This window comes from Sporobolomyces koalae, assembly GCF_050403365.1.
Source record: "Sporobolomyces koalae JCM15063 DNA, S_koalae_JCM15063T_v1_ctg13, whole genome shotgun sequence".
NCBI lineage: Eukaryota > Fungi > Basidiomycota > Microbotryomycetes > Sporidiobolales > Sporidiobolaceae > Sporobolomyces > Sporobolomyces koalae.
This window is the reverse complement of record NW_027481758.1, coordinates 355,105-369,579: the sequence shown is the minus strand read 5'-3', so window position 1 is coordinate 369,579 and position 14,475 is coordinate 355,105. Positions and strand designations below refer to the sequence as shown.

General features: G+C 54.6%; 4 protein-coding genes across 4 annotated transcripts; 2 read left to right on the top strand and 2 right to left on the bottom strand.

Moving 5' to 3' along the window:
* Positions 1–1,049: 1,049 nt before the first annotated feature.
* On the top strand, positions 1,050–3,329 carry JCM15063_001393 (uncharacterized protein; the record flags this gene model as incomplete). Its single annotated transcript, XM_076678362.1, has 10 exons — positions 1,050–1,284; positions 1,346–1,429; positions 1,503–1,814; positions 1,879–1,984; positions 2,049–2,139; positions 2,199–2,355; positions 2,431–2,668; positions 2,736–2,829; positions 2,896–3,062; positions 3,134–3,329. 10 exons carry the CDS (start codon positions 1,050–1,052, stop codon positions 3,327–3,329), a joined length of 1,680 nt encoding a protein of 559 aa, XP_076534622.1.
* Positions 3,330–3,817: 488 nt separating this feature from the next.
* Positions 3,818–4,447, top strand: JCM15063_001392 (SRPBCC family protein; the record flags this gene model as incomplete). The annotated part of the gene is made up of 3 exons (XM_076678361.1): positions 3,818–3,979; positions 4,056–4,127; positions 4,229–4,447. The coding sequence occupies 3 exons, from the start codon at positions 3,818–3,820 to the stop codon at positions 4,445–4,447; spliced, it is 453 nt and encodes a 150-aa protein (XP_076534621.1).
* Positions 4,448–4,727: 280 nt separating this feature from the next.
* UFD4 (putative ubiquitin-protein ligase UFD4) lies at positions 4,728–11,998 on the bottom strand (the record flags this gene model as incomplete). Its single annotated transcript, XM_076678360.1, has 15 exons — positions 4,728–4,732; positions 4,799–4,885; positions 4,955–5,284; positions 5,348–5,582; positions 5,648–5,734; positions 5,799–5,896; positions 5,965–6,244; positions 6,305–7,207; positions 7,271–7,328; positions 7,403–7,967; positions 8,046–8,210; positions 8,274–8,862; positions 8,936–10,099; positions 10,172–11,597; positions 11,763–11,998. 15 exons carry the CDS (start codon positions 11,996–11,998, stop codon positions 4,728–4,730), a joined length of 6,228 nt encoding a protein of 2,075 aa, XP_076534620.1.
* Positions 11,999–12,519: 521 nt separating this feature from the next.
* TRM9 (tRNA (carboxymethyluridine(34)-5-O)-methyltransferase) lies at positions 12,520–13,895 on the bottom strand (the record flags this gene model as incomplete). Its single annotated transcript, XM_076678359.1, has 3 exons — positions 12,520–13,278; positions 13,364–13,432; positions 13,494–13,895. The coding sequence occupies 3 exons, from the start codon at positions 13,893–13,895 to the stop codon at positions 12,520–12,522; spliced, it is 1,230 nt and encodes a 409-aa protein (XP_076534619.1).
* Positions 13,896–14,475: the final 580 nt, after the last annotated feature.

Sequence of the window (14,475 nt, the reverse complement as noted above, 5' to 3'; positions counted from 1 at the left end):
AAACTCGTTGTGATCTCCGGGTGCACCACATTTCAGGTCACTACAACACCCTCGCCGACACCCTTTCGCGGCAACCAATCTTGTACCTGCGCCAGGCGCACGGGACTTCCCTCTTCTCCTACCTCCCGGCCGCCAACCTGATCGGCTGGGTAGAGAGAAGACCGGTCGCCGCGAAAGGTTCTCGGGGAGGGTGTTGTAGCGACCTGAAATGTGATGGACCCGGAGGTCACAACGAGTTTTCTCTAGACAGATGAACGTGAGGAGGACGAGATTGCCTAGGGGCGAGAACTCTGTGTTCTTGACTGCTTCCCGCTGTCGAACGCGTAGAATGCGGGGACTGAGTCGGTGAGAACTATGATTCGCCGCAAGGGCGAAGCATGCGGCGGGGCCAGGACCATCCGAAAGGCGGGGATAGAAGACCGTCGAAGTCGTGTGTGGGTCGGGAACCGGGATTGACGTTCACTTTACTCATCGCAATCCCGGTGACACCTCCTACGAGTCTTTCGAACAAAATCGTACGTTGACTCGTCCGTTCGAAAGACTCGTAGGAGGTGTTACTGGGATTGCGATGAGTAAAGAGAACGTCAATCCCGGATCCCGACCCTCACACGACTTCAACGTCGCGCTGAACCTACGTGATCGAAATCGCTGTATGATAACACAAAAGGCCTAGGTCTGAATCAGCGCTGCAGGGACTTTCGGCAGGCATCTGTCCGAAAGCACTGCACGAAAAGTGATCGAGAACAGCGACTCGCGAGCTTCGGGCATGGGAATGCCAACGCCGAAAGAGCTCGCAGAGATCGCTGGCGAAACAGGAGAGACGAGCGCCCGAGCCCGGTCATGGGCATTCATCGGATTCGGTAACGGGCTCTCCTTCATCTTGACGGTTTTTTCGGTGGATTTACGGCTCCCGACGCCGCGTCTGCTTACTACCATGCCGTCTGCGCACATCACATAGCTTCGAGTGCATTCGACTGGTAGCTCTTGCTTCCGTACCGGTCACTCAGTTCCTTCCTCTCCTCGCCGCCCCACATCGAACCTTCTCAAAGATGTCGACAGCCGTCCCCCTTCCTTCGCCAACGACTTCAAGCATACTCGAAAAGAGTCCGTCTCGCTCGTCATCGTCATCGCCCTCGACGACTCCGCTCGAGAACGCCGAGATGCCTACAAAGGCGCCAGGTCCCGGCAGAGACTTGCGCTTTTGGCTCGTCTTCTTGTCGATCTGCTGCTCCCTGTTCCTTTCGGCCCTTGACCTCACTGCCATCTCGACCGCATTACCCTCGAGTGAGCAGCCACTTGCATCAATTGTATATCCAGACTCGTAGCTGACTTGTGATTCTTCCAGTTGCCGCCGATTTACGCTCGGGATCCGACTACTCATGGGTCGGATCTGCCTATACCCTCTCGTCCACCGCCCTGATTCCAGTCAGTGAGTAAACAATCCTGCCCGCCGGACCTCATCGTCATGTCGGGCTGAACACTCCTCTTAACGTGCTCAACAGCTCTCAGCATTGCTACCATTGTCGGACGTCGCCCCGTCATGCTGGGTTCGATTGGTCTCTTTGCGATCGGTTCGGCCGTTTGCGGATCTGCACAATCAATGCCCATTATGATCCTCGGTAGGACGATCCAGGGTGCTGGAGGAGGAGCGATCCTTGCGGTGGTCGAAATCATCGTTGTCGACCTTGTCCCAATCGCTGAACGGGGTATCTTTTTCGGAATCATTGGCATGGTGTGGGCCATGGCTTCCGCCATCGGTCCTCCCCTTGCCGGTGCACTCGCTTCTCGCGGAGCCTGGCGATGGCTGTTCTACCGTAAGCATGGTCACGATACCGTCACTCCTGTAGGCTCTGACTGACCTTGTTTCGTCGATGGTAGTGAACCTACCCGTATGCGGTCTCGCGTTGATCCTCGTCTTCTTCTTCCTTCGCGTCAAAGCTCCGAAGACAACGTTCCGAGAAAAGCTCGACCAAATCGATTGGTTGTGAGCTTTTCATCCTTTCTCTCGTCAGTCGCTTACGCATGAACTAACGAGAGAAACTTTCAAGTACGGCACTGTTCGTCGCCGCCGCAACTTCCGCAATCATTGGTCTCACATGGGGAGGAGTCACCTACTCGTGGTCGTCTCCGAGAGTCTTGGTCAGTTGCGGTGTCACCGTCTCTCTCGCGCTCTTGTGCTCACACCGTACCCTGTGCAGGTCCCTCTCATCCTTGGCCTCGTCGGTATTGTCGTCTACATCTACCTCGAACGCTTTGCAAAGCACCCGGTCGTTCCGTTCTCAATCCTATCAACTCGCACTGCAATCGCTGGCTATGTGACGACCTTCCTGCATGGCATCATCGTCCTTGCAGTTTGTGCGTTCTTTCCTTTTTCGAGTTCTGTCGCTTTCTGGGACATCCAGAGCTGATTGCTGGCGAATGCCCGTGCAGTGTACTTCCTCCCCGTATACTTTCAAGCCAACAAGGGTCAGACCGCCGTCGAGTCGGGCGTGTCGACGTTCTCGCTGTCCTTCACCATCGCTCCCATGGCGATCTTTGCGGGCATAATCGTACAGGCCACTGGACATTACTGGGCACAAAACGTCGTTGGCTGGATCCTCGCCACCGTCGGACTCGGCTTGATGACCTTGATCAAAGCGGACTCGAGCAAGGGTGCATGGGTCGGATAGTAAGCCATTCGCTCGCTGCCAGCTATGACTCACGAAGCTGACCCGTCGTTTTCTGCCGTCTTCCAGCCCTGCCATGCTGGGACTTGGACTTGGCCTACTCTACTCCGGGACAAATTTTGCAGTTCTCGCACCTGTCACCCCCAGGGAACAACCTTTCGCAGTGAGTCTCTATTACGCATCAAAGGCAATTTCCGGTATCTGATTGCTTCTCGAAAATTTGGAACAGACCGCCTTGTACGCGTTTGTCCGCGCATTCGGTCAAGTCTTTGGGATTGCGATTGGGTCAACCATCCTGCAGAACCGTCTGAGCACAGCTCTCCCGCCTGCATTCGCAGAACAATTTGGGTCTGGTGGCGAAATCGCGTTTGCGGCGATACCAGTCATTCGAACACTGTGAGCTCAAGTTTCATAATCTAGTCGGTCAAGCTGAATGAAGCTGACTTGTTGCGGTGACTGCTGCACAGTAATGAGCCTCTTAGGACCGAGGTCGAAACGGCATTCGCCGATTCCATCCGAACCATCTGGATCGCAATGACTGCCCTTGCCGCAGTCGGCTTCCTCACTTCTCTCCTCATCAAGAGTCTTCCGTTGTCAACAGAGGTCGATGAGGCATGGGGGCTCGAAAGGAAGGAAAAAGTGTCTGACGAGGCCAAGGCCTGATCCCATATAGTTTGCATTGCTCTCTCTCTCTCCTATACAACACATTTTCGTATAGATCGCAGACATTCCCATCAATACACATCTCAATACTGCCATGTGTCCATGCTTGAGCATCGCTTTGAGGCTGTGAGGCTGGAGGAAGAGGAGAATTCGCGCTTCGTCCTCGCAACTTGCAAGCGCAGAATTTGTAATTGCTTGCCCTCGAAAGTTTCAAGTTCTAGGCCTACCAATTTATGGTTTTCGTCGACTTATTCGTCGCGCGACGCGTGCGTCGTGACGCGAAAAGACACGTGTCGGAACAAATGGCTACAAGAAGCTCGGCCACGGTGCCGAACCTCTCACGAATCTCATCAAGACCCCGTGTCAGGCCGATGTCGGTCGCTCTTGGCTCTCTCTTCCCGTGATCTCTCGATAGCAACGACCCGTACTTTTCGCTCTAAAATCGATTAGGGCAGTAGCGTTCCGGAGAAGAATTCGCACCCGACATCATGACCGCATTCGCCGCTACGCGTCCCGTCAATCCTCCCGGCACCGACCTCGTCTTGACGGAGGCCCAAGTATGGAAAGGGTTAGAGCACAAAGCGCGGAATCCGAGCTTGTTCGTGCCTGCGATCACTCATTCGGAAGTAATCAAAGACGAGGGCAACAAGGTAAGCCCCACTGACGGAGGGCGCATGGCAAGAGACCTGATCTCTCTACGCTCGATTGTATTGTGGCATACGTCAGGTCACTCGAGTAGTTCAAATTCATAACGGAGAGCGACAGACGGAAGAGATCGAAGCGCACCCGAACGCTGCCGTGAGCGCATTTTCGCAAAATCTCGAAAATATGCTCCTTTTCGTTCGATCTTTATTCGCTGAAACGACGCGGTTTTACTGTCGGATTCGTATGTGATACAGATCTACTTTGATTTCGTTGACAAGCCCGTGCGCGTCCTCAACATCCTCTCGCACGGACCTCAAGGGGAACTGCTGCTCACCTACTCATTCGCACCTGAAGTCCCGGGATCCGACCCGAACACAGTCAAGACGGTAGCTGAAAAGAACGAGATGGTCGGCAAGGTAATCGAGCATACCGTGGATGTCATTCGAGAGCTCGTCAAGTCTGGAAAACTGTAGAAAAAACTTTAGACTCTTAACTGTAAATGACTCTGTTCTGTTGTCTCTCTCCCTCTAAAGTATTCGTAGGAGAGACTTGGCAACACAGAGAAGAGAACACAACGATTCGGAGTTGCAGAGATGCGAGAGGCGATTGAGGATTCCAGGCCAGGGAAAGGCAGAAAAAGCGATAGATCGTACAAGCAAAAAGTGTCGAAGCGAGGTATCGTGTACAGGATAGGGTAGGTAAGAAACACGGTGCGACGAAAAAGCTACGAAGAGAGGAAAACGAGGTGGCTCCTCAACCTGTGATGGGAAACAAGGGTCAGCGGAATTGAGCAAAGGTAGCAGGGATTTCACGGGGAAACCTACTGAGATGGAAACCGGCAGCTCCTTCACGCACAGCGAACTTGATCTTGGTCTGCAGGATCTCACGGGTAGAGTAGTCGGGAAGTTTGACTGTCGGAACCCCACGTTAGTCTCGCGCGACACAAGCGTCGAAAGCGAAAACGAAGCAGATCAACTTACCATAATTGGTGCAGGTCATACAACTGGGCAGCGCTCGGTCGCCTCCATCCTTGCGGACGATCGTGAGCGGCGGTTTGAGAGAAGCAAAGCCTCCGATCGGTAGACGCTGCGCTCCAGTTGTGAAGGAGAGCCAAGCTCGACGCTCTGTCGGGTCAAAGTCCGCCATGACACTGAACAGGTCTTGTACGACGCGACTGTCCATCGTGAAGCCATGGTCTGCCTTCGCTGCCGAGACGAGCGCGTTGACAGACCAGTCTTCGCCATCGATCGAGCCTGACAAGAGTACCATCTCGGCGGGCGTGAACGTCTGAAGGTCTCGAACGGGGAAAACTGCGAGAAGGTGGCGTCGTAAGCACGACTTTTCAGGCTGAAATGTCGCGAGAGCAGACTGACCGGTAGAGAATCCTTGCTTGAAAGCAAGAACCTGGGCTTCGATGCCACGACGGAGAGTCCAATCGACGACAAGGTCGACATACTCGGCGACATTTTCGATGTCGACAGAGACATCCTTTCCACCTTCATTCAGCTCGATTGTAGTACCGGGCAGGGTGAAATCGAGTGAGAGATCGGAAACGGTCGCGCCTCGTACTTCGATTGCCTTGACTGCTGAAGCACGCTCCGCAGCCGACTGCATCCATGAACCGCTTGTCAGCAATGAACCAATGGGAATGAAGCCTGAAAGCTCGTGCGTACCTGCTTGTCATCGGCTTCGATACTTTCCTTCGCCTTGACGTACTCTTGCAGGTGCGCGAGCGATTTGCCGAGAACAGGGTCAATCAGCTGGCGACAACGAAACTATGAGTACTTTGCATCTGCAGGAGCGACATATTTCTCATCGACATACCTTGACAGAAGCGACTGTGAGCGGGAGTTCCTGTTCAAGCACAAGGCGCATGAAAATCCGGCTGAAGTTGACATCGATAATACGCGAGTCCATCATAGCTATCATGTTGAAGTAGCAGCGAGGTCAGCTCGTTTCCCGTGATAAACAGGAAACAGCAATGACTGACATTTGGCGACGAATTGTCCGAGCACGCGGAAAACCTTGAGGACCTTCTTGCCCTTCTCAGATTCGAGGTCGTCAATCGGTTGCGGAAATAGACCTGTGGTGGCGTGGACGTATTCCGATTCGTCGGTGTGGTCGTCTTGCCTCCACAAGTCGAGAGACTTGCGAGCAAACTCGCGCGAGACGAGAGCGTAGAATTCGAGCGTGGGGCCGAGTCCGCTACCAACCTCGTCGAAGAACTCGACCTCGAGGCTCGCGCGGGACGATCCGTACAACTCGAACACCTGAACGAGACATGACGACTCAGTTACATTTCGCTTGAACAGATGTCGGTGGAAACCTACCTTGAATGCGGATTCGAGGATCCGATCGCGTGAGATGCGAACTTTTTGGCGCTGGAGGCGGCCGAGGAACCCAAGGTTCTCGTCTCGGCGGGACGTATCATTGCGAGTTTGTCCGATCCAGCGTTGCATGAGACGCGCGTAGCCGAATGATGTCGACTGAAGGAACGTGAAGCGCGTGTCGAACGGGAACAGGAAGGGGAACGACTGGGCGAGATCGACCGCCCAGTCGGGCAGGCAAGCGCTCGCAACGATCATCGGCTCCTCCAGCTGACGGTTCAGTTTCGCCGTCAGCTTGGAGTTGACGAATGCAGTGTCGGCCAATCCGGCACCCTGCGGCTGGACCGTGTCTCCATAGTCGGCCGAAAGCTGGCGGAAGACGCTCAGGAGTTGAAGGATTTTGGCTTGTTGCGACTGAGCAGGAATCGAAGCCGGCATATGCGAGAAAATTGATCCTTCACGACGACCGCGAGCCTCGAGCGCATTGCCATCGTCCTCGTCGGGTCGCGCCTTGCCTTCCACCTTGCGATACTTGATGTCGTAAATGCTGTGCCAGAAATTTCGACGGGAGGCCAGCGGTTGCTCCGATTCGTGGCGGTGCACTGCGCCGAAGATTGTGGTGTCGAGACCGACCGCGCGACCTGCGAGGCTAAACTCAAGATGGAAGTCGGTCGGCTCCGCTTTGAGAGCGGCAGCGTATGATGAGCGAGACTTGGGCGCTGGGGCAGGTCGCGCTGAGGTTGCAGCAGAAGTCGAACTCAGGGTCGGCGTAGCAACTCTCGTACCGTCAGGAGTCTTTGCAATCAACTTGGATCCGCCTGCAGCGTCTTCATTCGCTTCGAGATTGACCGGACGATCGTCGCGGGGAGCAGCGACGTCTTCTGGATCCAGACGTCCAGCATACACCTGATCCACAGAGTGATCAGTTGGCAGACACAAGGGACTATCCAGGGAGAAAACAGGACACACGTCTCGCTGAGGATCTTCATCGCGGTCAAAGTCGTCGTTCATCGGCTGGTCATCGGCACTGCATGGCGAGAAAATCCATGCAAGTCAGCGGCAAGTTCTGACGATCACAAACCTCGGGAGACTGAGACGAACTCGGCAGCAGGCTCGGGTCCCTGCGCAACGGCTTCCGGCTTCTTGTCCTCTGTGTCAGACCCTTTGCCGCTGAGTCTCGAGCTCCTGCGGCGAGAAGGAGAGGTCGTCTTTGGAGCGCTCGATGAGGCAGCCCCGGCTGCGAGGGCATCAGAAGCGGCAGGCTCTGGTGGGGGAGTGTCAGTGACAGGCCCAGACTCTGTCTCAACCTCTGCTTCCGCCTCTGGCTCGGCTTCGAGTGGGTCCTCGTCGTCGTGTTCGTCGACTTCGGGATCATCCCCATCGGCACGAGCAGCGGCGGCAGCAAAGGCCGCGAGCAAGCTCGAGAGCGTACCGCCTGCAGACGAGCCAGGTCCCCCTCCACCGCCACTGCCGAACCGCTCAGCCGCAGCAAGTGCAGAAACAATCCGTGGACGTAAGTAATCATTGAAGGCTTGGAATGTTGCGATGGCGTGAATCGAGACAACGATGTTGGTGCACGATCTCGGAATGTCCTGTCCATCCTCAGCCACAAGACGGAGTTTGAGCTGCCGGCCGAGCATCGTCGTACCAGTACGGCGAGCATCAGCTAAATACGAAGCAGGCGTTCGAGCGTCAGTCTCGTGATGCCCGCGCGTTAAGGTGCAGGAAGGAAGGTCATTGTTACCTTCGTTTGCGTTTTGCGCAGCGACTACCACTTGGAACTCTTCCATCCTGCTCAAGCTCTCTTGTAAGCGCTTCACGAGAAGTCCGAATGCTGGAGAAGCCGGTTTCGACTCGAGTTGAGGCATGAAGGATTTGGCGAGAACCTCTTGTCTGCGCGCGGGTGACACTGCATGTCCGCGAGAGTCCTGTCAGTGAGCGTTTATAACGAACAGCGGGAAGCTCAGCTTACAAGAGCCCTCCTGTGCGACCGCGAATTTGAGTAAACCGTCGACCAATCCACTTTCGAGCATCTCGAAACTCGAGAGCGGGTTCTTCGCATCCGAAAAGAGGTCGGCAATCTCGTCGACCACGTGTTTCGCCTCGAGCTCGATCTGCGTTGGCTTGTCTTGCGAAAGCGCAAAACGATTGAGGGATTCGACAAGAAAGTCGATGCGTTCAAGTGCGGCTTTCGCTCGAACGGCTGGTTCCGAATCGGCACTGCCGTACTCGTCGCGCAAATGACGTGCTCGCAGCGTGATTGCGTCCTTGGCTTGTCGCTCTGAAGGACTCAGACTGACTGCATTAGGTTTCGAGACGGAATCGGTAGAATCGGTAGTCGATGATTGCTGCTGCTTCTTGGCCGAGGATGCTTGGCTGATAAGGTCGAGAGCCGCGATTTTGGCGATTTCATGCATAACACCTTCACGGCGGAAAGTGTACTGGTATGCCTCGGGCATTTTGACGAGGAGCAATTCGATCAACTGGAGAGCGTTCGTGATGAGCTGGGTCTGGTCGTGCGATGACAAAATCGCAGCAATGAATGCGGCGAACGGAACATTCTAGAACCACGAGGCCACCAATTAAAATCAATAAAGCTGAGCGAGATTGCGCCAGGGGAAATACACGACTCACGTGAAGAATGTCGGCGAGTGCCGTCTCTTGACAGAACTGGACAATCTTGAGCAGACCGAGGACGGCCTTGGATCTGACTTGCGGGCTGACACTAGCCGCATAGACATCAACCAGAGTTGGTAGCAGGAGAGCAAAGTACCGCTTGACCACGAGTTGACGTTTCGGGGTTGCATCCGTCGACACGAGGTCGAGACGCTTTTGGACAAGCGCGTCTTTCATCGTCGTGCGAGGCTTGCTCGAGCGCGAAGAACGATGCGAGGACGATGCGCGAGAGAGGACCGGAGTTGCGGCAAGAGGCGTAACGTGTTCGTCTGAAGGTGCCTCCATCTTGACATCGGCAGCGAGATCGGGCGAAGCCGATGCTCCGCCTACTCCCGGTCGTGACTGTTGGTCTCGGGCTGGGGTTTCAGGTGTAGATTCGCTCTTGATCGACAGTGCTGGCGATTCTGCTGTCTCCTTCTTAGAGCCCGCTTTCAAAGACTTGCCCGGAAGGAACGCGCGCGGGTCGAAGATACCGTCTTTCGGCAGAGGTGGTAACAGTTCGACGACGAGGTTGAGGGTTTCCTGCACTTGCTCCTTCGGTCTTTGTACGAGGTTCTGCATGACGAGCATGTCGTCCTCTTGAGTCGTCTGCCGGTCGAGGACCTGCTTGCCTTCGTCGCTGGTCCATTCCGGAGGCGAGACTCCCGTCAAGAGGTGGTACAAGGTGTGACCAATGTCGAGCTCGACCAAGTTGATCGCGACAGCGGGCGAAGCTTTCGTGGCGGTCGTCAACGCTTTGAGACATTGCGTGTACGTCGAAGGACCGACCGTGGTTGAATCAGGGTTCAAGAGGGCTTTGACCGCCGACAGCAAGTCGGGCGTCAGCAATTGCTCGAGCTTGTCGGGGTAATGGCGATAGCTGTCGACAATTCGAACGACAGCGAGACAAGCTTGCTCGACCACGCGTTGATCAGGGTACCCGAGAATGTTTTTGAAGATTGGGATCGCATCCTTGACCATTGAGAACGAGTCGAACGAGAGCGAGCGACAGCAATTCGCTGCTGCCGTGACGGCTGTGCGTTGGACATGGAAGGAGAAGAAATCGAGGTAGGTCAGAAGCGACGAGAGTCCACCTTCTCGCACGATTGCCGAAGGGACTTCTTCTGAAATTTTCTCCAGAGTCTGGCGTTTCATGCGCGAACAACATCAGCTTGCCTGTTCAAACCGTCACAACGGAATCTTTGAGAGACTCACAGAGAGCGTTTGTTCGGCGAGTTCAATGTACTGGATGTCTTGCAGTTTGCTGCAAAGCACGGGGACAGCTCCGGCGTAGACGACGCTGTGTGCGCTCCCAGGGAGCGCCTCCATCAAATTCGCGAGGCAGCGACATGCGAGCAGCATCATTTGGACATCGTTCTCCTCGGAATCTCCGCCTCCTGCACCGCCACCGCAAACCTCGTCGGGATCAAGCCCAAACGCAATCGCCTCTTCCTTGGTCATTCCACCTTCTCCTCCGCCGCCACCACTACCACCTCTCGAGCCCATCCCGTTCGAATCGCCTCTCACGATCGCGACCAATTCTTTCGAGAACGCTTCCGTGTGGAAATACCCAGCGAGGGTGTCTTCGGTCGAGATACTTAGCAACTCTGCGAGTTCTTGCAGCGCCATGAGTTTCGCACTCGAGTCGCCTTCGGTCGATTTGAGCGAGTTCAACAAAGTTTTGAGTCGGTTCGACATGCCGGTCATCATGCCTCTCAACGCTTGAAACGCTCCTCCAAACCCACCATCGTCTAGATCTCCAGCACCTCCTCCTCCTCCCGATCTAGCAGCTGCTCCCGCGAGTGCACCAAACAGGGCGTCGGCCTCATCCATGGCGGCCTGACGTTCGAGTTCATCGTGATCTCGATCGGAAGAGAGTGGATCTCCTGAAGCGTTGAACGTGCGAGGTGCGGATCTTCCAGACAACATTTCTTCCTCGTCGTCATCTTCGGTGAAGAAATCTCCATCGCGTTCTTCTCCATTCATGCCGAGTGACATGTCGTACTCGTCAATCTCTTCGTCGTCGTCGTCATCATCCTCGTCGTCGTGCAGCTCATTCTCATCGTCATCGCCTTCGTTGTCATCATCATCATCGTCGTCGTCGTCGTCATCATTGTCATGATCGTCTTCGGGATCTTGAGAAGCTTGCTTTCGTTCTTGAACCTGACTCTGTTGAACCTTGTCCAACTCGATCATTGGTTCTCGTGGTTTCGTGTGACTCGTTCCACTAGGTCCAGCGCTGGTACGCTCTTGATCGAATTGATCCATCTCGACTTCGTTGTCGTACCCAGCTTGTTCAAACGCGTATTCGTCATCTTCTTCATCTTCGATCGCTCGAGCTTTCGCTTTCGCAGCTCGACCCGCTCGAGTGGTACCTTTACGTGAAGGTGGCATCGTGGTTGAAACCGAGGTGGTGGGGTGGGGGTGGTGGTTCGAGGTTGAACTCGATCGAGGTCGAAGGTTGTAAGTTTCTGACGACGTGGAACCGTGAGAGAGTTTTTGTTTCTTGCTACTCAAGCTCGAATCAGTAGTAGTAGTAGTAGTAGTCGAAGGTGATACGGCTCGACGTTTCCCAAACGCTTTCGAAGAAGATGAAGTCGGAGAAGATTGAATCGGATCGCTGCCAATCACGCGTCGAGATCTATCCAGAATGTATGACAGAAAACAAGTCAATATTCCGAGGTCGAGCTATTCGTGGGTAGAGTACTCGGGGAGGACGGAAACCAGAGAACTCCGGAGAGAGGGTGTTCCCCTCCTTTCACTCCTCACACGGGCAATATGGGAGCGAGTAGGATTGGAAACTGACCTCGTCGAGGAGGAAGGAGACCCTGTAGGAGGATCAAACGTGACGTGCTTGCTTGCGTCCGATCGAGTCGAACTCTTGTTGCCACTCGAAGGACTAGTCGCGCTAGTCGACGCGTTGATGACGCCGCGAGTTGAAGTTGAAGGAGAGGTGTCGGTTGTGGTGGTGGTGATTGAGTCGGGGTTGGTGGTAGCAGTCGACGTGGTGAGAGGGACTGATCGACGAGCTTTCCTCGGCATCTATCTCGTGACCGAAGAGTGGGGGGGAGAGAGTACAGGAGGCGTGTGGTGTGGGTCCGAGAAGCGAATCGCGAGACCAACACGCACAGATCCCGACGCTTGGAGGAGGGAGGAGTCGAGAGAGATGATGGAGCCGCGCGATTGTCCACTATCGTTTATGGCTTGAACACACGAGCTAAGAGCTGAAATAACCCTTTGGAATACACTAATGTGAAAGTCGATTCGCTGGCGCCCCCTAGTCTCAGGAAGAGTAGTCAAGAGCACGAGCGGATAGTAATGATTAAATGATCATCTCGGAAGCGCGTGCGGTGCCGACACGTACATTGAGACTGACTGTGGTTATCTCCCGTAGTGATCAATCAGGCTTCAAATAAAAACCCCTCATAGAACAGCAGCAGATATACCACGTCGTAGCAATTTTCCGCAAGATAAAGTGGACGAACGCCATATAGTCGTTTCACTCTCGATCTAATAACTCCCTTCGCCTCAGCCGTGCACAGAGAGAGAGAGATATCGATTCATCACGCAGAGGTCGCACTCGTTCTTCTCCATCCGACTTGGATCTCGACGACCCAATTCTCTCGCTCCCACCTCTCTTCCTGCAACCTGACGTACTGTTCCCATCCCAACTCGTCCTTGTTCCCTGCCGTTGTCGTGCTCGAACAATCGTCGTCGTCGTCGATCGGTTCGAGAGGGTATGTTTCAGGGTATTCAAACTTGATGTGTAACGATTTCGCGGCGAGTTGAACCAAGCGGGACAGTTCGTAATGTACGAACAGATGATAGTATCGATTGAACGTTGGGTTGGTCTTTTGTTCTCCTTCTTCTTCTTGTTTCGACAAAACAGGTTCTCGTGGTGGTGGTGGTAGAGGAGTTGTTGCGGCGGCGACGACGGGTTCGATCACAGGTTCTCCAGGTTTCTTTCGTCGAGGGGTAGGTTCCTTCTTCTGTCTAGGTTGTACAGGTTTCTGTCTCTCCCAAGGCACAAACACATCTTTTCCATTCTTGTTCGTTTCCATCACCATCTCTTTCGATTCATCGTCGTCGTCGTGATCGTCTTGGTCTCGTTGGTCAGAGTTTGACGTCAAGGTCAAAGAGGCGACATTGATTTCAACCGCCCCTTTCTTGCCTCCAGTCGTACGACGTGCAGAACGTGCTCCGAGTAAGGCCGGATCTTGTTCGTGAGACCACACGACTATCAGGATTCGTCCAGGGGACAGAGGTCGATTTGCCACGTTTGATCGAGGAGGTACCGGAGACAAGATTGATAGAATCATTTGCTAATACGAACGAATAAAAAGGAAAGGAAACGAGATCAGCACGCGTTTTCGATCGCATGGTAAAAAGGGAAACTTTGTATTTTACTTTGATTGATTCCATCCTTCGCTCGGGAGTGGCAAAATGGTGAATTGTTGCAATAGAAATTGCATGGTCCTGTATGCAAGCCAGTAAGCTCAAAAAGCCAAGTGGGAGAGAGAGAGAGAGTCATGCTGACGAAAGCTCCTCGACGCCAACAGCTCATGTCGACGCAATCTCCCCGAACGACTTCGTGTCCTTTGCCGCTCGCGATGCCAAGCAATCCTTGAGACATGTCGAACCCGATGGTGACTTGTTCGTTCTTGGCGACGGGCGAGTCTGAAGAAGTCGAGGTAGCAGGATTCCGGTTCGAGTCGACCGTAGAGGGTTGTTCATGTTTGCCCTCCCATTCGAGGAGACTCTTGACTCCCAGGTACTTGCCGTTGCCAGTACCTGCATCGAGGACGAGGCTCGCAGGGGGTAGCGATTCGAGAAAGTGTTGAACGAACGGCCAACGCGAATGGCGAGTGCGACTAAAGTCGGACGCGATCGCGTTGTACACTGAATGGACATGCGATGACTCGAACGCGGATGGATCCATCGTTCCGAGTCGCAGTCGGTCGATGAAGAGTGTCAGTTGAGCGGTGCAATTTAATTCAACTTGTTCCATCCACAGGGCACCGCTCCCATCAGACGCCCCAAGTCGAACGCACAACACGGTCTCGACCTCGTCACGGACTAGCCCCGGTGCGCTTGCTAGGAACTCGATCGACGCGGACGAGAGCAGACCTCCACCTCCGCCGCGTGCGCCGTTCCTTCGAACCCTCTCGCCCCGCTGCGGTCTCACCTCGTTCCTGGTTCCAGCATTGCCACGATCGGTGCGTTGTCCGTCTCTTCCTGTCCCCCGTTGAACCGTGTCGGTTCAAACTCGAGCTGGGGAGAACGATCGATGCCGAGACACGACCTCGACCCCACGCTGCGCTCTCCCTCTCAACCCGCCGTTCTCCCTCCAACTCGCAAACGACTGCTTGCTGACGCGAATACCTCCCTGTGCAGAACTCTGAGAACCATTTCCGAACCCAAACCGGACTCGCTCGTCGCATCTCGCGCTCGCAGTTTGGAACCCTCGTCTGTCCATACCGATCTCTCAAGGGCCGAACAGTCCCCAGCAGTCGGAACTT